The sequence below is a fragment of the Rhyacophila brunnea genome, unplaced genomic scaffold (genome assembly GCF_057557595.1).
Source record: "Rhyacophila brunnea isolate RB1 unplaced genomic scaffold, BYU_Rbru_1.0 scaffold_1, whole genome shotgun sequence".
Lineage (NCBI taxonomy): Eukaryota > Metazoa > Arthropoda > Insecta > Trichoptera > Rhyacophilidae > Rhyacophila > Rhyacophila brunnea.
In genome coordinates this window covers 23,546,900-23,572,874 of record NW_028232751.1, presented here as the reverse complement: position 1 = coordinate 23,572,874, position 25,975 = coordinate 23,546,900, and the positions used below count along the sequence as shown (strand labels likewise).

Below are 25,975 nucleotides of genomic sequence, written 5' to 3'. Positions count from 1 at the left end.
ATTTATAATGAATGAGCAGCATGGATTTAGAGCAGGCCGTTAAACAATTTCTCGCGTTATTTTAGGAGTCGTCAACAATCCGTATCGTACAGCCTCTATCAGTCACAGACGTTTAAAACATTTTCTGGTGTGCTGTTCACGATTTTTATAAATGACATAGCATTGGTAATTAAAAATGCGATGTTTATGTTGTTTGCTGAAGAGTTTCACTCTTCATGGAAGTTATCACCTTGGACGATTGTCGTCAACAACTTGATATAGATAATAGATCGGAAATGGTTTACTAAAGTATCGCGAGTATTGTTGTTCCAATAGTCGATGCATGACAGAGTTCTTTCACGAATATCATCTGTAAGGGATCTTGGCATTGCGTTTGACAGTAAACTGACGTTTAGTGGTCATATAGATACCATTTGTGAAAAGGCGCTAAAACAGTTGTGCTTTGTCTTGTGTACTTCATGGGTATTTTCGGATGTTACGGTACTAAAAATTCTCTATAACTCCTTAGTTAGAAGCAGACTTGAGAGTGACTCTATCGTTTGAGCCCCGATTGAAGTACGGCCGTATGTTGGAGAGGGTCTAGAAGATTTTTTTTAGACTCTTTTACTTTCGGCTGTATGGATATTATCCGTGGCTCTATCGGATAGAGCAAATCAGTCGGATAGAGTCTATCCGACTGACTTTCTCTTAGGAATGCTTTCATACTTTAGCTTAAAATTTAGTAGGGATCTTTATTTGGCTATATATTTTACGACTTATATGCAGCGTAAATGAAAACTCTGCCATTCTTATTATTTACAACTGTCAAAACAAAATATATTTTTATTTGCTTTAATATTGTTGGATTAAATATACAAACCCTATTCTTTTTGTAGGTTTCTTCCCAGCAATGTTTCACATATTATAATCCATCGGAAGTAGTTAGAAAAGATACGCTTGACAATAACCTGGCCAATAACAACATAACAGATTCAACAAATAAAATGGCAAATGTGATACAATATTCAGAGATAACTATAGATTTACAAAACATAAAACAGGAAGTTTCAAAATTATACTTGCCGAAGGTGGTTCGAATTGTGTTAAGAAGAGTTAGATATTTTCCACGTAATTTTATTTGCAATAATTGTTATGGAGTGTTTGAATCTGTAAATCGTCTTAATGGTCACTACATTTCTTGCACGAAGTCTCAGCATCTTAAGTTACACAAAACACATATTGGTAAAAAACCACATCAGTGTGATGTGTGTTTTAAATCTTTTCTGCAAATTGGTAACCTTAATAAACATAAAATGACACACACTGGTGAAAAACCACATCAATGCGAACTTTGTTTAAAGAATTTCCAGCGAAATGATCATCTCAAAACACATAAAATGACACATACTGGTGAAAAACCACATCAATGTGATGTATGTTTTAAAAAATTCTCTCGAATTGGTAATCTTAAAGCTCATAAAATGACTCATACTGGCGATAAACCACATCAATGCGGTGTGTGTTTAAAAAAGTTCATCGCAAATAGTGAACTAAACAGACATAAAATGACACACACTGGTGAAAAACCACATCAATGCGATGTTTGTTTAAAGAGTTTCCATCAAATTGGTCATCTCAAAACCCATAAAAAGAGACATACTGGTGAAAAACCACATCAATGCGAACTTTGTTTAAAGAATTTCCAGCGAAATGATCATCTCAAAACACATAAAATGACACATACTGGTGAAAAACCACATCAATGTGATGTATGTTTTAAAAAATTCTCTCGAATTGGTAATCTTAAAGCTCATAAAATGACTCATACTGGCGATAAACCACATCAATGCGGTGTGTGTTTAAAAAAGTTCATCGCAAATAGTGAACTAAACAGACATAAAATGACACACACTGGTGAAAAACCACATCAATGCGATGTTTGTTTAAAGAATTTCCAGCGAAATTATAATCTCAAAATACATAAAATGACACATACTGGTGAAAAACCACACTAATGTGATGTATGTTTTAAAAAATTCTCTCGAATTGCTTATCTTAAAATACATAAAATGACACACACCGGTGAAAAACCACATCAATGCGATGTGTGTTTTAAAAATTTCATCGCAAATAGTGATCTCAAAATACATAAAATGACATACACTGGTGAAAAACCACATCAATGTGATGTTATGTTTGAAAAAATTCTCTCAAATTGCTAGTCTTAAAAATCATATAATGACTTATACTGGCGATAAACCACATCAATGTGATGTATGTTTGAAAAAATTATCTTGAATTGCTAGTCTTAAAAATCATATAATGACTCATAATGGCGATAAACCACATCAATGCGGTGTGTGTTTAAAAAAGTTCATCGCAAATAGTGAACTAAACAGACATAAAATGACACACACTGGTGAAAAACTACAGCAATGCGAAGTTTGTTTAAAGAATTTCCAGCGCATTGATGTTCTCAAAAGAAGTAAAATGAAACATACTGGTGAAAAACCACATCAATGCGATGTTTGTTGACAGAGTTTCCATCAAATTGGTAATCTCAAAATCCATAATAAGACACATACTGGCGAAAAACCACATCAATGCGATGTTTGTTTAAAGAGTTTCCTGCAAATTGGTAATCTCAAAATCCATAAAAAGACACATACTGGTGAAAAACCACATCAATGCGATCTTTGTTTAAAGAATGTCCAGCGAAATGATTATCTCAAAATACATAAAATGACAAATACTGGTAAAAAACCACATCAATGTGATGTATGTTTGAAAAAATTCTCTCTAATTGCTAGTCTTAAAAATCATATAATGACTCATACTGGCGATAAACCACATCAAAGCATTGTGTGCTTAAAAAAGTTCATCGCAAATAGTGAACTAAACAGACATAAAATGACACACACTGGTGAAAAACCACAGCAATGCGAAGTTTGTTTAAAGAATTACCAGCGCATTGATGTTCTCAAAAGACATAAAATGAAACATACTGGTGAAAAACCACATCAATGCGATGTTTGTTGACAGAGTTTCCATCAAATTGGTAATCTCAAAATCCATAACAAGACACATACTGGCGAAAAACCAAATCAATGCGATGTTTGTTTAAAGAGTTTCCTGCAAATTGGTAATCTCAAAATCCATAAAAAGACACATACTGGTGAAAAACCACATCAAAGCATTGTGTGCTTAAAAAAGTTCATCGCAAATAGTGGACAAAACAGACGTAAAATGACACGCACTGGTGAAAAACCACATCAATGCGATGTGTGTTTTAAAAATTTCATCGCAAATAGTGATCTCAAAATACATAAAATGACACACTGGTGAAAAACCACATCAATGTGATGTATGTTTGAAAAAAATCTCTCTAATTGCTGGTCTTAAAAATCATATAATGACTCATACTGGCGATAAAACACATCAATGCGGTGTGTGTTTAAAAAAGTTCATCGCAAATAGTGAACTAAACAGTCATAAAATGACACACACTGGTGAACAACCACATCAATGCGATGTGTTTTAAAATTTTTATTGCAAATAGTGATCTCAAAATACATAAAATGACAAATACTGGTGAAAAACCACATCAATGTGATGTATGTTTGAAAAAATTCTCTCTAATTGCTAGTCTTAAAAATCATATAATGACTCATACTGGCGATAAACCACATCAAAGCATTGTGTGCTTAAAAAAGTACATCGCAAATAGTGAACTAAACAGACATAAAATGACACACACTGGTGAAAAACTACAGCAATGCGAAGTTTGTTTAAAGAATTTCCAGCGCATTGATGTTCTCAAAAGACATAAAATGAAACATACTGGTGAAAAACCACATCAATGCGATGTTTGTTGACAGAGTTTCCATCAAATTGGTAATCTCAAAATCCATAACAAGACACATACTGGCGAAAAACCACATCAATGCGATGTTTGTTTAAAGAGTTTCCTGCAAATTGGTAATCTCAAAATCCATAAAAAGACACATACTGGTGAAAAACCACATCAATGCGATCTTTGTTTAAAGAATGTCCAGCGAAATGATTATCTCAAAATACATAAAATGACAAATACTGGTGAAAAACCACATCAATGTGATGTATGTTTGAAAAAATTCTCTCTAATTGCTAGTCTTAAAAATCATATAATGACTCATACTGGCGATAAACCACATCAAAGCATTGTGTGCTTAAAAAAGTTCATCGCAAATAGTGAACTAAACAGACATAAAATGACACACACTGGTGAAAAACCACAGCAATGCGAAGTTTGTTTAAAGAATTTCTAGCGCATTGATGTTCTCAAAAGACATAAAATGAAACATACTGGTGAAAAACCACATCAATGCGATGTTTGTTGACAGAGTTTCCATCAAATTGGTAATCTCAAAATCCATAACAAGACACATACTGGCGAAAAACCAAATCAATGCGATGTTTGTTTAAAGAGTTTCCTGCAAATTGGTAATCTCAAAATCCATAAAAAGACACATACTGGTGAAAAACCACATCAAAGCATTGTGTGCTTAAAAAAGTTCATCGCAAATAGTGGACAAAACGGACGTAAAATGACACGCACTAGTAAAAAACCACATCAATGCGATGTGTGTTTTAAAAATTTCATCGCAAATAGTGATCTCAAAATACATAAAATGACACACTGATGAAAAACCACATCAATGTGATGTATGTTTGAAAAAAATCTCTCTAATTGCTGGTCTTAAAAATCATATAATGACTCATACTGGCGATAAAACACATCAATGCGGTGTGTGTTTAAAAAAGTTCATCGCAAATAGTGAACTAAACAGTCATAAAATGACACACACTGGTGAAAAACCACATCAACGCGATGTGTTTTAAAATTTTTATTGCAAATAGTGATCTCAAAATACATAAAATGACACACACTGGTGAAAAACCACATCAATGTGATGTATGTTTGAAAAAATTCTCTCGAATTGCTAGTCTTAAAAATCATATAATGACTCATACTGGTAAAAAACCACATCAATGCGATGTGTGCTTTAAAAAATTCTCTCGAATTACTTATTTTAAAGGTCATGTAATGGCGCATACTGGTGAAAAACCACACTTTCTTCACAAAAACTTCTCTCGGATTGCTGATCTCAAAAACCATAAATTGCGATTTTTAAAAAATATTGCAAATTGATTTTTATCTTAAATATCCTAATAATCTTAAAAACATACTGGTTCTGGAACATTATTCGATTTTTATTATAATCGTACCTCAACTAATTGCAATACTGAAGCGTGAAACCTGTATGTGGCAATATTTTAATTGGTATTCCTGATATATTATTAGTCACTAAATATTATAATAATTATTGTCCTTCACTATTTTAATTGTTTTTCTTTATTGCTGAAAAAATAAAGGATTTGTCCCAAACTAAACTTGATATCTTAATGTAAAAATGCTACAACCAAAATTATAATCTGCAACTAATTATCAAAATGTATGGAAGTGTGAAAGGGTGTTGGAAGATTTGCTATTTGGTAGGTAGTAAAAATAAAATTTGAGACTAGTATTATGACATAATGTAGTATGTTATAAGCAAGCGGGCTGCCTCCATTATTTAAAAATTTAGATTTACGCATAAAGATATTGACAAAATTTTGTTGGAGGGTTCTTGGTATCTACATTATAACTTATTATTACATTAATAGAGTAGAGAATGTTCGGTGGATGTACGTGGTGCTGGAGGAGGCCTTAATCCAGCAACGGATCGACCCAGGCTGATGATGATGACAATGATATTAATATAGTGTACTAAGCTAGTTTGACGAATGTTTAAAATAAAAATAATAAAATTATCAAAAAGAGAAAAAAGCCGTTCTGTTTTTAACCCACTTATTTATAAATACCTATGTATGGCAAGGTATCTTTTGGTCCAACCAATATGTAATAGTGGCGAAGGGTGGAGGAATGGTGTTAAGATTTCACATAAATATTGCAGTCAACTTTATTTATTTTCATTGAACTAAGAATACAATTTGCAGATTGTGCCGGTTAATTTTTAAATTCAATTAAACTCTGCCTCAACCAAACCACAACAATTTAGGTGTACCGTGTGGGCGATCCAACTAAAAAAGTTCACACTTTTTCATACTTTACAGTCATACTTATTTGTTTTTGTTGAATTAAGAATACTTATTATTACAGATGGTGTTATTTTTTTTAAATTCATTAAGACCTGCCTATTTCAAACCATAATTATTGATAACACATATTGTTCAATCTATAAAACATCTAAAATTATGTAAATATGGTTTAATGTCATAATTTTCAATATTTTATAGATAAACGAATATTTTTAGACCCCTTATCTACTATGCGTAATTTAAAACACCATCTAAACGTAGTTATATTAGTTCAATGAAAACAAATACGTGATCTTTATATGTCGGACCTTAACAGCCTACCTCCACTCTTTGTTACTTCTATGTAACCATGATTTCTCTGAAATATCGTGCTGACGATGCGAAATAAAGTATTTAATGTCTAACAGATTTCCCATTCCGAAGAACTCTCATTTCCCATGATGGTAAATATATCTTATAAGGCATCTTGAAATAATTCTAATAAGTGCTTTTTTCTGAGGTTTTTGCGAGAGATTGCTATAAAATTGCTATACATTTAAAAAAGTAAAACCGTCCATATTCAGAGTTGAATTTATCCGTAGGTATTATCTTTATAATAAAATTTTTATTACTTGCGAGACCCAGGATTCGAACCTGGGAACCACGACGCTATAGGCCAGGGGTTCTTAACTGCGTGCCCGCGGGTGCATGTGCGACTCCGGCAAAGTATTAATCTAACCAAAAAAGTACCATCGTTTGAAAAAGAGAGCTTACAAAATTAAATCCTGTTTTGGTTTCACGTATTTGTGGAATCTTTATTTTCCACCATGAACATAATAAAATCAAAAACAAGATTTCGACTTACTAATACTTAACAACCTTGATATTTTTTACGATTGGGATCTTACATTCTTTAGTTCGAAAAGTCAGTAAGTGAAATGCAATGTCAAAGATCGTATCAATAGCCTGTGTTATTTTGAATATTTTTTTACTCTTGTATTTTATCTCTTTTTATTTTCTATATTATGTAACTGTATGGATGTTATATGCTTTTTTTGTAAATACCCTCACAGGCGTTTAAATGTAAATAATGTATAATCTACCGATAACACATAATACCTACTTAAATCTTGTTTTTTTAGAATTGCGATGTGCGCCCGCCACTATTGAGCATCGAAATATTTTTCCACAATAATATTTGTTCATTTTGTTATTCCAAAATAGATTTGGTAAATAAGTTTGATAAAAATGAAGTGTTGGACTATTCAGAATACAAGCTAGATAATCAGTTTCTTATTGTGTGATGACAACATATTTGGAAGTAATAAACCATTTATTTTATTCAATAAATAATTCAAGAGATTTTAGAATATAACATTCCATATATTGAACATACATAACTTGAAAACACCTCAGATAATAACGCAATTTGATAAGCATTTCATGTGGGACCTCCTAGTTTAAATTATTGCAATTATATATGAGGCTCATAGCTTAATTCGTTAAAGCATATTGGTGGATACACGGGTTCAAATTCCGTCGAGTATCGTATTTTTTCAAATGTGATTTTTTCGAGTGGGTATATATATCTCTGAGGTGTTTTAAAGTCATTTATGTTCAATATTTGGAAATGATATGTTAATTAAACTTCGACACAAATTATTGGATTATTATTCTTATTATTATATGATGGTAGGTAAGTGAATGAAATTAAAGCTTATGTAATTTTTTTCGTTAGACTATTTTTGTCCGATCTTAGTAAGATCATATTATTATGTGTCTCCATAGGTTTGTATTTACATATTTTTGTTTTCACGAGAAGCGGATGTGAGGTCTTATTAGGTTTGAAACACAATTTGAAAAACAATCCGTCTTTTCACTTATGAATTCTCTGTAATTCTGTCCGTGAACACAATGGGTCTATGGTTTGGTCGCCTAATGGTCTACAGTGAGCGCCAGGTTGACGGCTGAAGGCTGACACTTTGGGAGGTGTAGCTACCCATTAGAAAACATTCTAGAAAAAAGTTTGAACGAGCGAGACTCGAAGTCATATGTTTATATTTGTATGTTTGGGTGATAATGCAAATAAATAAAAATTCGATATGATTTATTTCTCTAACAAATACGATAAAATAGTATGTAGGTAATTTATTGTTATCAGCCTGAAAACTATTTCTCGTAATCGAAAAGCACAAACTGAAACAGTAAAGATAATTTTGACCATAACCGATTATTAATCAAGACGCACCAATAAAAATCAAATTAAAATATACAAGTGAACAATTAATTCATGTTGAAGCAGTATAAGCATTATTTTTTCAATTTCAATTCATTTATTTTTTAGCATATTGTAGACATTACAAATTATGAGTTTAAGACGTTCATAACATGACATGAAACATTATTATAAAGAAAAAAAAAGTAATAAAAGCGGTAAAAGCAATAAAAATTAAAATATAAAAAGAGAACATAATAATAAACATACAAAAGCAGTGACATAACTGACAATACAATTATACATCTATAGAAGTTCAAAAAAGTACACCGAGTCAGTTAAGGAGGCCCTATTTTAAGAATTTATAAAATAGTGTCCACCTAAACTCACCCTCACGCAAGTGGAATATATCGACACCCGAAGCAATTTGTTGAACATAGTTATCGCCCTCCCAATTGGCATTACAAGTGACAGGTTGGTTCTGCACCTTGGGTGAATAAACAACTGATGCTCTCTATTTCTAAGATAGTTACCACTTATCAGGGACAAACACTGCCCAGAATAGCAGAGTTCTCATTTATATCTCGTATAAGTAAAAAAAAATACGTAGCTAAATAAATATCTCTTCTAAATTGCAGACTGCAGTATGTAAGCATACCTGAGAAAAAGTCAGTAAAGATACGTGCAGTGCGCATGAGCAGCATCGTACGGATTATCAGTAGTGATCAAAAAGTAGAACTAGTTTAACTTCGTTCATTTTTGATTCCGGATGATCACTTTCGATGATTAGTTGATGATTGGTGCGTTTACACGGGTCAGTGGAATTCTTCTTTCGCGATGAACGTTAAATTGAATCACATTTTAAACGAGGCTAAACAAACACTCTTTTTTGATTTCATTTGATGCAAACAACACTACATTAATGCGAACATCATAACTCTTGTCATGTTCTGAATATACGAGATTCGTGTCACATAAAATTTTCGGGACAAACACTACATTTATGTGTTTTTTTTAACCCGTACCTATGTACATTTTTATGTGTTTTAAGATGACTGAGGCGCGAGAATTTAAATGTGCAAACGTCGCATTGAAAAAGTTTTTCACCGGTATGTATCATTTTATGCCGTCTGAGAGTAGAGTGCTGAGAAAATTTTATCGAGCATACATCACACTCATATGGTTTTTCGCCGGTATGTGTTCTTTTATGACTTTCGAGAGCAGCGTGAGCTGAACATTTATATGAGCAAATACCGCATTGATATGGTTTCTCACCGGTATGTATCATTTTATGTAATTTGAGAGCACTGATTTGGGTGAATTTTGTTAGGCATTCTTTGCACTGGTATGGTTTTTCACCAGTATGTCTGAGTTTATGTCGTTTGAGAGTACAGCTATGAGAGAATTTCATTAAGCATACTTCCCACTGGTATGGTTTTTCGCCAGTATGTGTAATTTCATGTGACCTAAGATAGGCGATCTGTGAGAATTTTAAAAAACAAATACTGCATACATATGGTTTTTCACCGGTATGTTTTCTTTTATGATTTTCGAGAGTACCGTGAGCTGAACATTTATACGAGCAAATATCGCATTGAAATGGTTTTTCACCAGAATGTAACATTTTATGTTTCTTGAGAGAACAGCGTTGCGTGAACTTTGTCGGGCATTCGTCGCACAGGTATGGTTTTTCACCAGTCTGTATAACATTATGCTTCCTAAGATTGTTCATTCGTGTGAATCTTAACAGACATACATCGCATTGGTGTGGTTTTACACCATCATGTGTCTTTTTATGTTTTTCGAGAGCACCTTGATCTGAACATTTATATGTGCAAACATTACAATGATATGGTTTTTCACCGGTGTGTATCATTTTATGTACGTTTTTTTATTTGTTAAGAGAATTGCGCTGCGAGAATTTTTTCAAACACACTTCGCACTCTATGGTTTTTCACCAGTATGTGTTGTTTCAAGCCTTTTGAGATCGCCGAGATCCAAACATTTATATGAGGAAACATCAAATTGAAATTGCTTTTCATTAACATTTGTAACTTCTACCTTTGAATCAACGGGTAGCGAACAATTGTGTGTTTTTAGAGTACTGGGGTATTCAAATATCTCGTAACATTTACTGCAGATAAAATTACGTGAAAAATGTTTTACTCTTTTCAAAGTAATACGAACGATTTTCGGCAATTCTTCTTTGATGTTTTTTCTAACTATTGTTTCCTCGGAATACTGGATCATCTTATCTTGACTTTGTTTGGGTGCTACAATTTGTTTGCTGACATCATCCGCTTTATCAGTTTTACCCGGAGTCATGATGGTAGAAAGACTCTTACACTTATTACTGGCATTAGCAATCCATTGTTTGGAAGAATTCTACAAAGACATGGTTATTTTATTATTTCTTATAGCATATAATATAGATGGTAAATGAGGTGTATATTTATTTAATACTTCTATAGGTGTATATTATGATAATTTAGTATGATAATAATACTAAAATATAATATTTTCAGTTGTAAATTAATCCATAGCTTTGAGATGCCGGCATGATCAAGACCTCTCAGCGGATCTATTCAATACACAAGGCTGCTATCGAGGGAGTTTATCATATTTATGTATTAAAGTAGGTACATATTATAATTTCACGATGTATTTGTGTGTATTACGAGATATATTAAAATTTTCCATTTGAGTCGTTTTTGCGACCCGGGTTTCACAATTAGGCATCTTCAGAGACTGCGCACCGACCAAAGTTATATGCACAACGATTAGAATTGATATATAATTATAATAAAATAAATTATAATCTTTTTTTGAAAGAAATGGGTTTCAATTTTCAGGTTTCAAGAGGACCCTCGGTCGATAGTATTTATAATAATGATTATCTATAATGGATTATATTTAAAGGTAGGTATACATATACCACAGTGGCTGCCGGTGGTTCTCAAAATTGCTTTCGGAAGAGGTTCACAAATATGCACTTACGTTTTGATTACATGATTTCATGACCCGACATATTTCAACATATTATCTACTAATTTCTTTGTGCATTACTGAATTTTACAAAACAATATTTAAAAAAAAAACACTCATTTACTCAAAATCAAGGCTTTAAAATTAAAATGAGAATTTCTGCAAAAATTTCAAATGCTAAATATCTTGGAATATAGTATTTTAAGTTGTATCTCTATTAAAATCAGTGGCGAAGGGTGGATGTACTATTATAGCTTCACAAATTGTTAACTGGCGACTGACCCAGGATATGGAAACGCACTACAGTTTGGTACCTAGCTAAACCTTAGATAGATGAAAATAATAAGAGACGCTATTACAACATAATATTCAATTGTACATACCTGATCTAATGGTTTTCCACCCAAATACGAGCACCCAGGTTGAGAATCTTCATGATACATTAGTTGCGACGTTACTTCAACAAACTCGCGCTTTATGTGAACTAGCAAGTCAGTCTCAGGTTTTATATCAGTGATACAAGACGTGGCAGGACACTGAGAGAAATAATTACACAGGTAATAAATAAGAAAGTATAGCCATACCATTAAACAGTGGCCTAATCAGTGGCGCATTTAGTGGCGTAGAGGCCCGACGCACCGACAGATTTTGAAAACTCTACCATAAAACTAAACAATCTAATTTTCATTTTCCGAAATAACAAATTCTTACATTCAAACATTTTTTATTTTTATTTTGTATACATTGTACAAACATGGCTTAATTAAAACAGTTTCCTTTGTGATTGTGATTAGTGATCATAATACATAAGTAGGTAGGTACAGTTTTACAGCAGAATACCTACCAATTTAGTATTTTCAACATAGTTTTCATGAATTTGGATTGACAATCGTATTGAACGGAAGTGTGTAAATTACAATAATGAATGTATCTTTAATCAAAACCTTTTAAATCTAATATATTATATTATCTATATATCATTGGCGAAGGGGCTGTTAAGATCCGACATAAATAGTGTACACTAAACTTTGTTAGTCTAACGTATTTTTGTTTTCATTGAAATAAGACTACAATGTGTAGACACCGAGTGTTTTGTTTATAATAAATATTCTATTAAACCCAGTCTAATCCAAGTCATAGTAGATAATAGTAAAAAAATATTCGTTTATCTATAAAATATCTTTTATCGATTATGGTTTGGTTAGGCAGGACTTAATGAATTAAAAAAACTAATAAACACCATATGTATTCTAAATTCAACGAACACGAATAAGTAGGTAGGTATGTCTGAAAAAGTGTGCAATATTTTTGTCGGATCTCCCATAAAAACTAACCAGCGCCATCTGAAAGTTGCATTGTTAGTTAAATGAAAATAAATAAGTATTACTGAACAAGTTTAGTGCATTAAATTTTAAAAGCCTACCTCCATCCCTCGCCATTGCTATTATATCTTGGTTACGGACGTCATGGCGGTGGTCTGGGGAACTACGGACTCCGCAATTTGAGGTATCAATCTACGCCCCCGACCCTTGCTTATAGTCCGTAACACTGCATAGAATGCTATAGGATCGTAGTCAAGTAGTCAAGATATGGTGGTTATACAATAGTCTGTAATTCTAATACAGGCACTCCTTAGAAGAGCCGACAGCCAGCCTGTGATAGGAAGCTCTGCAACTGACCGTACGTATTATAGCGGTCATAACAAAAAAATGCAAGTGTAAACATGTATTATTATGCAAGTTGCACGATTGCATGCATGAATCAAAAAAGGTCGGGAACTTCTAAATTTTCGTATGAGAGTGGGGATTTTTTCTATAACTGCTCATGCACAGTAGAGCAATAGTGGCAAATCTGCTGGTAAAAAAACAAGCCACACCGCTCAGACTCATTTTGAGGTTAACCACGAGCTGCCAAATGCTACCATACAGTGTCAACATCGCGTCTCACTCATAGCGCCCGTACACGTGCATGGATTTGCTGCCAGCAATAGTGGGTATATCGCAGCCATAACAAGAAAATGTAGGTAACACAAATATTATGTATTATCCTGCAGTTGGTAAGATTGCATGCATGAGAGAATAAGCTTCGGAATTACTCACTGTCAGCAGTAAATCTATGGACGTGTAAAGGGGTTATTAGGTACCCATGAAGAATGAGATTGGCGAGACAATCAGCACTCATACATGTAAACAGTTATTATCGCGATAATTTAAAATACACAAGATTGTTGCAAGTAAATATATCCATGCACGTGTACAGGCGCGCTTATTTACCAGTCAATATAATTTATACTATTGACAGTTTTTTCATTGCGGCAACATTGACCACGCTTAATTTTAAGCATAAATCTTTCAAAACCCAATTAATAGTATTGTATCTTATTGAAACATGAGAATCACAGTTAATTATTAATAGTATAAGTCATAAACTATAATTATTATACATTACAGGGAATTAGTTTTGAAAACTAACCTCAAAATTGCAACTGGAACTGTTTTCATTCAATACGTATTATCGTGGCCATAACACTACAATGCACGTGTTAATACGTATTAACGTGCAAGTTGCAAGATTACATGCATGGATCAAAAAAGTTCAACGGCTTCTGAATTTTTAAGCGGTAGATGGAATTTATGTGATATCTGCACCTACGCAGTTGAAATTTAGTAGTGAATCTACAGGGCAAAATACGAATTATGCCGCGCAAACATTTTGACGTTTATAGTTTTTCACAACCAGTTAAATGGCATCATAAAAGGATAACAACGCGTCCCGTTTACGCTTCAAGAATGAGGTTATGTGTAAACAGTTATGTATCGCGATAGTTGAATTAGCACACTATTGGTGCCAGAAAATTTATGCGCTTTACATACATATTGTGCTATATTGTAACATAGATTAACAACAATAGCAAACATGGACGTAAAGCAAGAAAGTGACGAAAACCAATCTGATACAGGAAGCAAGCTTTTGTTTGACGTACAGACTAACCATCCAAACAGCCCGGACGTTCGCACTTATGTAAAACAAGAGAACGCCGACGATTCCGGTTGCAATTTTGAGGTTTGTTTATTGAACCTTATTTCCTGCGATTTAATTGTGTAGACAATGTATTATTGTAGTGAAATACCAACAAGACGCAGAATAATATATGATTCCATTTTTTATAAACTATTTAACAACGTAGGTACTTTCAAAAAATAGCTTTTACCATTCAATTTGCCTGAATGGGACGATTGGGCGCCGCACTGTCGAATGAAATAAATAGACGTTTTATACAGAAAGTAGACGAGGAATTTTATACAGTTTTCTATCTAAGTACTACTTAATACATAATTTGCGGATTGACAACTATCATGCCTGAGATTATAATATATAAATAAAAAAACACTTTTCTCGTTGTAACTTAAACATATGCACAATTAAATCATTATTTACGTGTACATATTTAAATAGTTATGTAATTTAAATATAAACAATATTATTAAAGATATATTTTAAAAGTACCTATAATTCAAGAACGTCTGTTGATTTTTGAATATCATTTAATTGCGTGGCGCCCAGTTGTCCCTGCGCAGAATCGTCCTAGACCCAATTTGACAACCACGATGTTTTTATGTAGGTATCAATTTACTGTAAATGGAAAATGACGTAACCCACAAAGATCAAATTTTACATGAGTCACAAAAACGTTATACTTGTTGTCGTTCACAATTAAAATATACAATATACTTACATAGATATTAAGTGCATGAAGATAATTATTTTGGTGGTTTTTGTTGCCAGTCTGATATTAAATATTGACGTATTTAAAGAAAACCGAATAAAAAATATGGCTTAGTCTTTTTCCAACTTCACTAATTCATTCCTTTTAAACAAAAAGTTAATTTTAAATAATAGTTCGGCATTTGCACGATGTCTCACGATGGCGGAGCGACTTAATCGTCGGCCTATAATGTCACGTCTCAGGTTCGAATACTGGGTCGGCAAGTACACATATTGTTTTTCAATTTGTATGTGTGTATGAGTCAGAGTATGGACCTAATAGGTTGAGGAAGCGGCGTCCATTTCTCGTAAAAACTAAATTTGTTTATACAAAACTCCAATCTGTTAAAGCCCATATCATTATGATCTTATTAGAATCGGCTAATATCTATTAGAGACAGAGTGTATTTAGTAATATTCGATGTTAATATCCAATAAAACCTATTTTCAAAACAACTGCGGGTTACTTACTTTGACCTTTCTACGTCGAAATATATTACTTATCTAATAAAAGAATACTTTTATTAAACTTCATGAGCTGTAACATACTTTAATAATAACATGTGATTACATACAATTATTATGTTGTTTATCTCAGTACCCTGGATCGGGCTTCGCTGATGTAAAACATGAGACTGACCCTCAGCTAGTTGACGTCAAACATGATGTTGTTGGAGACACCATGCACCCGTTCTATCAAGAAGACCCTCTACCAAGTTGTTCGTATTCAGAATACAGACCGGTTGATCGGGTACGTTAAATTGAATATCGATGGTCTAATAATGTTTATACCCCCTATCTGATCCATATGACGAAAATGACTTTTTGATTTAGGTAGGTACTGAAAACAACAAAAATACTGCGCATCGACTGTGAAATTCCCATATCTGTAGTAATTGTTGGAACAAAAATAATAGAGCCATTTCAGTAATTTCCCGTATCTAAACATCGTTGGAATAAACCTGTAATAGCCTTATCTTACCTCTAAACTGTCAAGCGTGTTGCATGACGTGTGTTGAATGCAGCTTCAAAATGTCACTTTCGAATTATTTAAAACGTAAAACAGTGAGTGATATAACAAATCTGGTAGCTTATCTTTATTTATATATCATATTTTTTCGATGTTATAATATAATATTAGGCGTTATCTGCTTTGCTTTACTACTTTTTACGTTACAGGTTATTGGCATGCCATGTAGTTACAACATGTGTGAACTATTAACAGTCAGATGAGGGATATTAAATATTTAGTGTTTTTTTAACTTCCTGCACAATTTGTAAAAAGTCACTTACGGGATATTAACACCAGGCCATCGATATGACAATGATTAGAGCTATTTTTTGCGAAATATATATATTTTTTTAAAGTTTCATAATAGTTTTTGGAACCTAAACAAATTTAGATGTTGTCTTTGCAAAACTCAGAGTTGCGCTTAGCCTAAATTTTACGAAATATCCTAATGCTCGCATCATTATCACTAATAGTAATGATTGAAGTATAATATAAGTGTGCACTATTTATTTGTTATATAAGTATATCACTTTAATTGCAATAGTCATTTTTTTTGTAGAATTCTGATCAGCGATGGATCACAGGGCCCCACACCAATTCGGAGAGTCCACAGACTACATGTCGTAAAGAAGGTGACCCCAAATTCTTAGAACCCAAAGAGCTCAGCTATGGGATGATACAGCATTTTGAGATAACGTTAGATAATCAAAACATCAAACAAGAATTGCAGAAACAATATTTGCAAAAAGCTGTTCATACCTGTGATCATAAATTTAGCAACATGAAAACTATCGTTGAAAAACCATACCAATGTGACGTGTGTTCAAAAAATTTTGTTGAGCAAAATGCCCTGAAAACACATAAAATTACTCATAAAGGTGAAAAACCTTTTCATTGCAGTATTTGCCCATTTAAATCTTCATATGTCTCTAATCTCAATAAACATAGCATGACACATACTGGCGAAAAACCATTCTATTGTGAAGTTTGCTCATATGCATGCTCGTCTTCCAGTAATCTAAAAACTCATAGAATGACGCATACTGGCGAAAAACCATTTCACTGCGATGATTGCTCATACAGGTGCTCAAAGTCCAGTCATCTCAAAAAACATAAAATGATACACACCGGGGAAAAACCATATCAATGCGATGTGTGCACATATAAATGTTCGTCATCCAGTCATCTGAAAACGCATAAAATGACACATACTGGTGAAAAACCTTTTCAATGCGAGGATTGCTTATATAAATGCTCGTCATCCAGTCATCTAAAAAATCATAAAACAATACATACTGGTGATAAACCATATCAATGCGATATATGCTCAAAATATTTTTTAGAGCAAAATATCCTAAGAAAACATAAGATGATACACACTGGCGAGAAACCTTTTCATTGCACTGTTTGCTCATTTAAATCCTCATTTAGCTCCAGTCTCAAAAAACATGAAATGATACATACTGGTGATAAACCATTTCATTGCAGTGTTTGCTCATATACGTGTTCGTCATCCAGTCATCTAAAAGTGCATGAAATGATCCATACTGGGGAAAAACCATTCCATTGCAATATTTGCCCATACAAATGCTCCACGTCCAGTCATCTGAAAAAACATGAAATGACACACACTTGTGAAAAACCATTTCATTGCAATGTATGTTCATATAAGTGCTCGTCATCCAACCATCTCAAAACGCATACAATGATACATACTGGAGTAAAACCTTTTCATTGCAGCATTTGCTCCTATAAATGCTTGCGGATTGGACAACTTAGATTACATAACAGGGTTCATTCTGGCGAAAAACCACTCCAATAAGGTGTTTTCTAATTTAATTGCTCATCAGTAGTAAATCTCAAAATACAATATGACACATACTGACACCATAGTAATTTTGACTATTATACCACTTCTACATACAATTGACGGAATTGATAGGAAGGTTCAGTTAAACAAAAATTATAACTCGTCGTAAAGAGAAAGTACCATATATTAGTGGAATAAGATAGTACACAGTTCACATTACTTTTCTTATTACTAGTTCGTATATGCAGGCACATCGTATGAAGGTTCGTTTTATGTCTCGTTAGCTAACATTAACGCTAAAATTTTCCCTGTTTTTATAATAATTTCGCTAAGTTTAAAAAATAAAAAAGAAGAACGTTTAAACGTGGTTTCACGTCGACGCAGGATCGGGGACTTATTCCCTTTTTCTTTATTTTTCTGGCTTGGTTACAGTTGAACCCGGCAATCTACCTCGAGGCTCGATTTAGAATATCGTCCGATATTTTTGGCCAATGAGACGATCGGAAACTTTCGCCATCCTTTTCAAGGTTTAACCCTACGCAGTGTGCCAACAAATACATTGTTATCTTAAAAGCTAGTATTACTTCTCAAATCTAACAGATTTTATTTAATATTTATCTTTTATTTGGACCTTGCTTTCGTTCTGTTTACCTCTTTTACTTTCTTATATTCCGATCGGTAGTCTATTATTTTCCTTTAATTATTAAGTGATGATTTGTATTTGTCTACGATATATATTAAATTTCTTATGTGTGCTTTTTTATTTGAATTAAAATTATTTTTTTGTTAAAATTAATATTTTTCGAATTTGTTCCTCTAACGCAGTGGTTCTCACTTGTAATTTAACTGTGGCCCCTCAATTGACATTGAAAATTTTATTGAAACGTCTGGTAACCGCATCAAATTTAACTTTTGTTGTGATAGAAAAAAATAAAACTAAATCATATTTACTAAAAAAACGGATTAATTTATTTATAGACAAGTCCATTGAAGAAAAGACATTTGAACATTTTAATACATATCTATTTATTTAAAGTAATGCAAAAAAAATCCTGAATCTCCTTTTTTCCAATGCGATCCGCATGGCTGCTTCTGAGTTTACATCTCTCAACTGGCTTCGATATTGGTTTTTTTATGAAGACCTGTCACCTCCGAAAAGAGGGAGGCGTAGGTTGCGCTGGACCCCTCCGTGGTGAAGTAAGGTCAAGGTTATCGTCTGCTGGATTCTTTCCGGGACATGCTATGCTCGATTGACAAGGCGGATTTCAAGGATAATGGCGTATTTTATTTGACGAAATTCATTACAGTTTACAGTACAGCGTATAAAACATTTTTTAACAAAAATATTTATAAAATAAATAAATTCACGGAGGTGCGTCGGTTCCGAGCAACTGATGCGAGAGACAAAAAACGAATGAATGAACCTTTTTGGGAGCCAGGTCAACTCCAGACAAGAATAAAATAATACCTACAAATTCTGTCACTGAAAAATGACAAAAAGGCGTGCTTCGCAACATACCCGAAGCTTGTAAGTGAGTACCTGGGGTTCGAAGCAGACCCTTCGATGTGCGTCTTGCATTTCTGAGAATTTTCGCCTGGCTCGAAAAACTATTACCTACCCTACCTAGTAGGCTAGGAGGTACAATTTAATAGTAGGCTAGTAAGTATAATTTTAAAATATTTCTTTGCTAAGTACATCGCCGGCCTTTTGAAAGATGCGTGCGTATTTTTTTTTAATTTAAGCCGGCTGGCAAATAATTATTGCTTACTAGGTAAAATCGATCAGATATATTTATACAAAATTATATGAAAACAGTTTTGAGTGTAACAAGACTAAATACTATTGTATTGTATGGCTTGAGATGAATGAATTATTTATATTTAATCATTATGCAATGAATTCAATTTAAATGATGCTAATTATTAAGTACTTATGAATTTAATATAGCTTTAGAGTTTGGGACAATGATTGTGACGCTAGGTAGGTAGGTACGAATTTAATGACAAGGCTGCTGATAAAGTAATTATTCTTAATAATAATACCTACTTATTTATAAAACAATACCTACCTATTTAGTTTAGACTTTGTTGGCTAAGTTTCAAAAGGGTGACAATAATATTTTTTAACATCTAAGCTTACGGACTAGAAATTTCTGTCTCGTAGTCGGCTCATGTCTGCATGAACCACCCAATGATGATTCAGGCCTCATGGCCTTGGATCCTCGGAGGATGCCATGCTTTAGGCGGTAACAGTGCATTACTGAATATTTTTTCACAGTATACCTACAGTAGTAGGGAAAATCGACAATATTAATTATGTTATTATAATGTGTTGCAATAAGTTAAATTGTTACAAATTCTTTGAATTGACTTGATTCTTGGTCTTATAACTTCGACAAGAATTTTTCAACCGTGGTATTATTAAAATGATTTTTAAGTAAGTAAGTGTTTGGTCATGATTCATTTCCTAATGTACATGTTAATCTCATTTATAGTCCTATGAAATTTTTATTTGTCAAAATTTTGATTGATAGGACGAAGGTTCCTTACTTATTACATGTTCAGCTGACTAATAGGCTGAAAGAACGATGATCCAGCCTCTTAGTGCTCTAGAAGGGACGTCTGCTGAAGGCGGACAGTTCTGTCGCTGCTTATACGGGTGAAATAACTTTCTTTTGCAGTGTTTGTTCTACTAAATTCTTGCAGGTTGATTAACCTAGAATACCCAACAAAACACAAACTGGGAAAAACCCATATCATTGTTTTGTTGATAAAAATTCTTGAAGCAGTGGTGTTATTCATTCGGATACATAATTTGAATCGCAAACTATTTCGTGGGGCGTGGTTTAAAAATACAATATTCAATAGGACACTAGAACACTTGGCAGCCAAATTTTCGACCTCGGCGATGGAAAATTTAAGACAGGAACTATCACTCAGGTGTTTGATTCATACGATAGACCCTCAACGCATCTTGTATATTTTAAATTATCAACGACTGTAATCTCCCTTCAATAAGGCCCGTTTTAGACGGGACACCGGTGTCGCGCTCGTATATAACATCGGCGCCTTTGTATTCGAATAAATGGGCCTTTGTATTATGTTTGTTAACGCCTCAGAATTAATGAGGCAACGCATAATTTCTCGTTATAAATTATTAGAACATAAAACAGGCTGCGGTAATAAAAACAAGTGTATCGGTGGCTTTTTTTTTCTAGATGTCTTTATGGATACCTCATTTACTATCGAGGTTTCTTAAGGACTTTGGCACGCAAACTACTCTACTTGATGCTAGTCAAATGAAAATTGTGCCGGCTGAGAGAATATGCCTTATTGAAAACGGTTCTTCTACCCGCATCGGGTATTGCTAATTTGAATTCGGCCAGGGCCTATGAAACCGCCTTGCAAAAACCCTGGAAAATTCTTAGTAGCGTAAGGCGGAGGTGATTCTGATGAATATTTTGTCGTATTCATTGGGAACTGAGGACAGCGATTTGTATTCGAGTTTTTTTTCCCGTGGTAAAAGAAATGTCGCATAGGACTGATATTCTGAGTATATATTTATCTTATCTTATAATATGATTGCGGTCACTGGATCTGAAAGATTCACATCATTACATTCATGTCACCATTTATTATTTTCATTCTTTTTATTACATCAATACAGAAATTAAAAAGTGCATCTCTTCCGGCCTCGTTTTCCATGGTCCCCGGAAGGTCTCAAATGTCCGCATCTGCCATCTGTAATAAAAAGTTCAGGTTGTGCCACTGAGAATGTAGCGGCCGACGGAAAAGTGTACCGGTCACGCATTGACTCATTAACTCTGGGGCATTCATAAACATAAAACAAAGGCCCCTTTATTTGAATACAAAGGCTTCCTATATTATACGAGCGCGACACCGGTGTCTCGTCTGAAACGGGCCTATATCTCGCCGTTCTCAAGACAACTCTTTGTTTTTTATGACCCGAAGACATCAATCCTTACAACATCATCATATCATCACTCTCATGTATGATTGAATCTGCGGACCCACTCTGATTGAGTTTACAGATTAAATTTGACTCTAATACAAAGTGCCGGGGAGAGAAATGGCACAAGGAACTAACAAAAAAGAAAATGAATTAAGAATTTATTAAGTATAAACAGCAAAAACGAAGTTAATAATTATACGGACAGCAAATTTATGTAATGAGATCTTCAACGCCCGAAGTAAGACGCCGCAATTTTTTTAAATTCCTAAAACTTAATATCTAATTATTGCTTCCACTCATTCCTTACACACCAGCACAACCTTTCATACAACGTCACAAACATATTTTTACATATTACATTTTTATACAGCTTAAATGGTCAAAGCCTAACATCATTCTTCATCTATCATACTATTTCTTTCCGGTTTCATCCCTGTTTCATGTTCCCAGCCTCAAGAACACAAAACGTGGGCTCATCCTGAAAAAAAAACAACAACTTCCTGCTAGACAACTAAGTGATACGATCATATGTTTTTTTTCTGCTCCGTTAATAATTATTGACCTAGGAGATCAAGAGCAAAAACTTTAGGCCTACAAAACCTTATTTAAGACGGGAAGTTTACGGGCATGTCAGTACCTACTAAAATTTCTATATTTTTGTACAAGAAATTGGTGAAAAGTACCGACTATAATTTCGCAATTAAAGAACATTTGGATATCCTAGAAAAAATGCTCGAAAAACGTACATTAATAAAACCTTTGACTTTGGTTTAAATGATTTTTTTTGAATTCGTCGGGAAGCGTTGGTCGTTTTTGGTTGGAATAGGTACCTGTATAAAAAGAAATCCCGGAATTTCCTAAATTTTCCGTTATTTTTTTGGTGAGAAGCAAAAATCTACACATTTTTAATAACGCTTACTGTCCTGCAAACTTATCTAAAGAACGCTCAAAAATAATTGAACTACGGACTATCATAATATAGATATCATTTTGAAAACGTCATTTGAATGCAGATTCTGTCCAATTGCGAGTCTTGGTTGGGTGGTTCATTCCACAGATAAGTTTGTAGGTCTGTAGATACTATAATTTTTGCCGAAATAAAAATAATATAATAAGAAGGCAACACTGTCCCATGTAGAGAGGTATCATTAGTGTTTCCAACCGTACTATAATTGAGTCGTATAGTTCCTATATACGATAAGTGCACTTTTGGTCAAAATTGAGATAATGATGACATTTTTTTTCTACCGCCAGCACTCCACAATTTGGTTCAGTTGATTCGTTCCTAAAAGCTATAAATTCATATGAAAAGAGAGTTTCAAAATCACGATGAATTCCTATCGGCGATAATTCCACGGTGCGGTTGGTTCCTAAGGCCGATAAATCCATGCGACCTTGTAGACAGCCAATCAGCATCGAGCATTTGCTAAAATCAACATGGCCGTTGTAGCAGTTCGCGTTATCAAAAGTGTCTCAAGTTTTTAATAGAAATACAATGAAATAATGTTTGATCTTACCCAGAATGTTGCTGGAAGCGGAAGTGGAAAGAAATACATCAAGGAAACGATTCATCAATTATGGAAAAAGAACGTGGATCATCGGGAAAGGTATTTAAATAAGACTATTTTGCATTAAATGTTGGCAAATACTGGGTGATTGAGAATTTCTTTCGAATTGAACAATTGTTTTTATTTTAGTTATTTCCGTACTTTTTTGTAATAATTGTTCTACCTGCACAAAATAAAATCTGTGTGAATGTAAACTTCCCTCGTTTCAAATAATGGTTTTTTAATAAGATTTTTTTATAACATTTTTTTCTGTTAAAAATTACTCGGAATACGTTTATTTTAAAAAAAATTTATTGTGATTACATTCTTGATAGTAAAAAAGTGTCAAAATTATACATAATAGGTACATTGTGTAAAAGTGAATGTTGTTTTTTCAATGTATGCTTGATCCAGTGCAAGGGCCTGATGGGTTGGGCGAATGGCTAACAACCATTCCTCGAAAAAAAGGGTCTCTTAATATAACCTTCACTCTGTGGAGGTTCATATGCTCTGCTTAGGAGCGAAGACGGTAATTACATGTGTGTATCTTTTTCTACTATCACTTACCTAAAAAATCTTTTTAAGTTACCTAACCATGTTATATTTTTGTGATTTTATTTTACTAATCATTCGTCTATTAGATGAAGAGAAGACAAAACTTATGTTTGATTCGTTCTAATGTATTAGGTTTTATGATAATAAATACATATAAAAAAAATACGATTTTTATTTTACTGACGAAAATTCTCAGATCACCAATGAATGAAATCATTCTAACAATTTATTTTTGTATTTATTGAATAATAATAATTGTTTTTTATTTACCCTATACTTGTCAACCACTTATCGTTAGCGTTGAGAAACAAAGACTGATAAGTCACACCTACTGGGTTCCTAAATACGATAAATTTGACAGTTAGTTCCAAATGCCGATAAATCCATCACTGTTTTGTCAATTTCTCCTTTACTGCTACGAAAATGATTAATTTTATTGTGAATATTTGTATAAAAACAACACACCACCATAATATAAATTCAATCATAGGTTTTCATAAGAAGTAGTTTTAAATGAAAATATTTAGTTTGCCAACATTTTATCAAAGATATTATCGTATATAGGAACTATACGACTCAATTATAGTATTTGTACTATAATTTTGGTCCGCGTACTATGTACGATATAAAACAGGTATAGTACGCCCAAAATACTATAATCTTGAATATCGGAAAAAATATGTAAAATGTACTTTAATTTCAATGTTTTCGTTCGATAAATTGGTGAAAAGTACTATTATTTCGCAATATAAGAAGATTTGGAGAACTTGGGAAAAAAATGCTCGAAAAACTTTAAAAAATCTCTTGACTTTGGTTTATAATAAAATTGCTTGAATTCTTCGGTAATCATTTTTGGTCAGAAGAGGTACCTAAATAAAAAGGGGTCTAGGAGTATTACTACAGTAGTACACGTACTACATTTGTTCCCCGAATACTATAATTTTGGAGTATCCATACTATAATGATAGATGGCAACACTGTGCTACGACAGTGTTGCCATGTCTACTGAAATTTCAGTAGATATGTTACACCGAATGTGCGAAATCGACTATTACATGAAATGGGCTAAATTTTGGCTAATTCATGTAATAGTCAAGCCTGTTGCCTTATTCATGAATAAGGTAAATTTTCTACCGAGTACATGAAGTCGCCAGGGCATGGAATTCTTAAACTGTCAACATGACAGCAGAAAAAGTAAATTTAATACGGATGATTTTATTAGTTATAATTGGACATAATATAATATTATTAGGTTAGGTTGGGTTAGGTTAGGTTAGGTTAGGTTAGGTTAGGTTAGATTAGGTTTTGAAATTCTGAATTATTCAACTGAATGTCCATTTTGAGGTTAGCTAACAAGTGTCAACAATACAATCGACCATTGCATGTACGATACCCAAGCACGAATCAAATCGCGAAAATACCTTTAAATAAAATTCATCCGTTATAATATTATAGTTCTAGTTTTTTTGCGCATAGTAAATGGACATGAACGTCATTTTAGTTATTGATTGGTATATTTTTATATTATAATCAATGACATTTGACACAAATTTGGTTAGTTGCAAAAAATACCACCGGAGCGCGACCACCTATTTCGACCATAGACAATATACGTATATTTTGACCAATCCACGAGCATTTCACACATTTAGTTTAGTTGCAAAAAATACCACCGTAGCGCTAGTATCTAATTTGTCCAAGACATGAAGTAGGCAGAAAAATTACTGCCGATTTCACGCACTCTCCAGATATTTTGTCTAATTCATGAATAAGACAACGGGCTTGCATTTTTCATGATTTAGGCAAAATTTTGCCCATTTCATGTAATATTCAATTTCGCACATTCGGCGTAACAGATATACTGAAATTTTGGTCAGGAAAAGAAGAAATTATGATATTTGTGATGAATAAAAGTCACATTTTACATGATTTTTAAAAAGACACTTGTGAGATTATGTCAATATGCACGCTTTCACCAAACACAATCGTTGAATATCATACAGTCAATCTACTG

The 25,975-nt window shown here is 33.3% G+C and overlaps 1 protein-coding gene and 2 pseudogenes across 1 annotated transcript; 2 read left to right on the top strand and 1 right to left on the bottom strand.

The window, feature by feature from the left end:
- The first annotated feature begins 1,292 nt into the window (after positions 1-1,292).
- On the top strand, positions 1,293-3,456 carry LOC147079595 (uncharacterized; annotated as a pseudogene).
- A 185-nt stretch (positions 3,457-3,641) lies between these two features.
- Positions 3,642-5,758, top strand: LOC147079594 (uncharacterized; annotated as a pseudogene).
- Positions 5,759-9,435: 3,677 nt separating this feature from the next.
- LOC147079593 (uncharacterized) lies at positions 9,436-10,278 on the bottom strand. The gene is made up of 3 exons (XM_085961091.1): positions 9,937-10,278; positions 9,590-9,780; positions 9,436-9,458 (listed from the first exon to the last, which is right to left on the bottom strand). Exons 1-3 carry the CDS (start codon positions 10,188-10,190, stop codon positions 9,436-9,438), a joined length of 468 nt encoding a protein of 155 aa, XP_085817217.1. The 5' UTR covers positions 10,191-10,278.
- Positions 10,279-25,975: the final 15,697 nt, after the last annotated feature.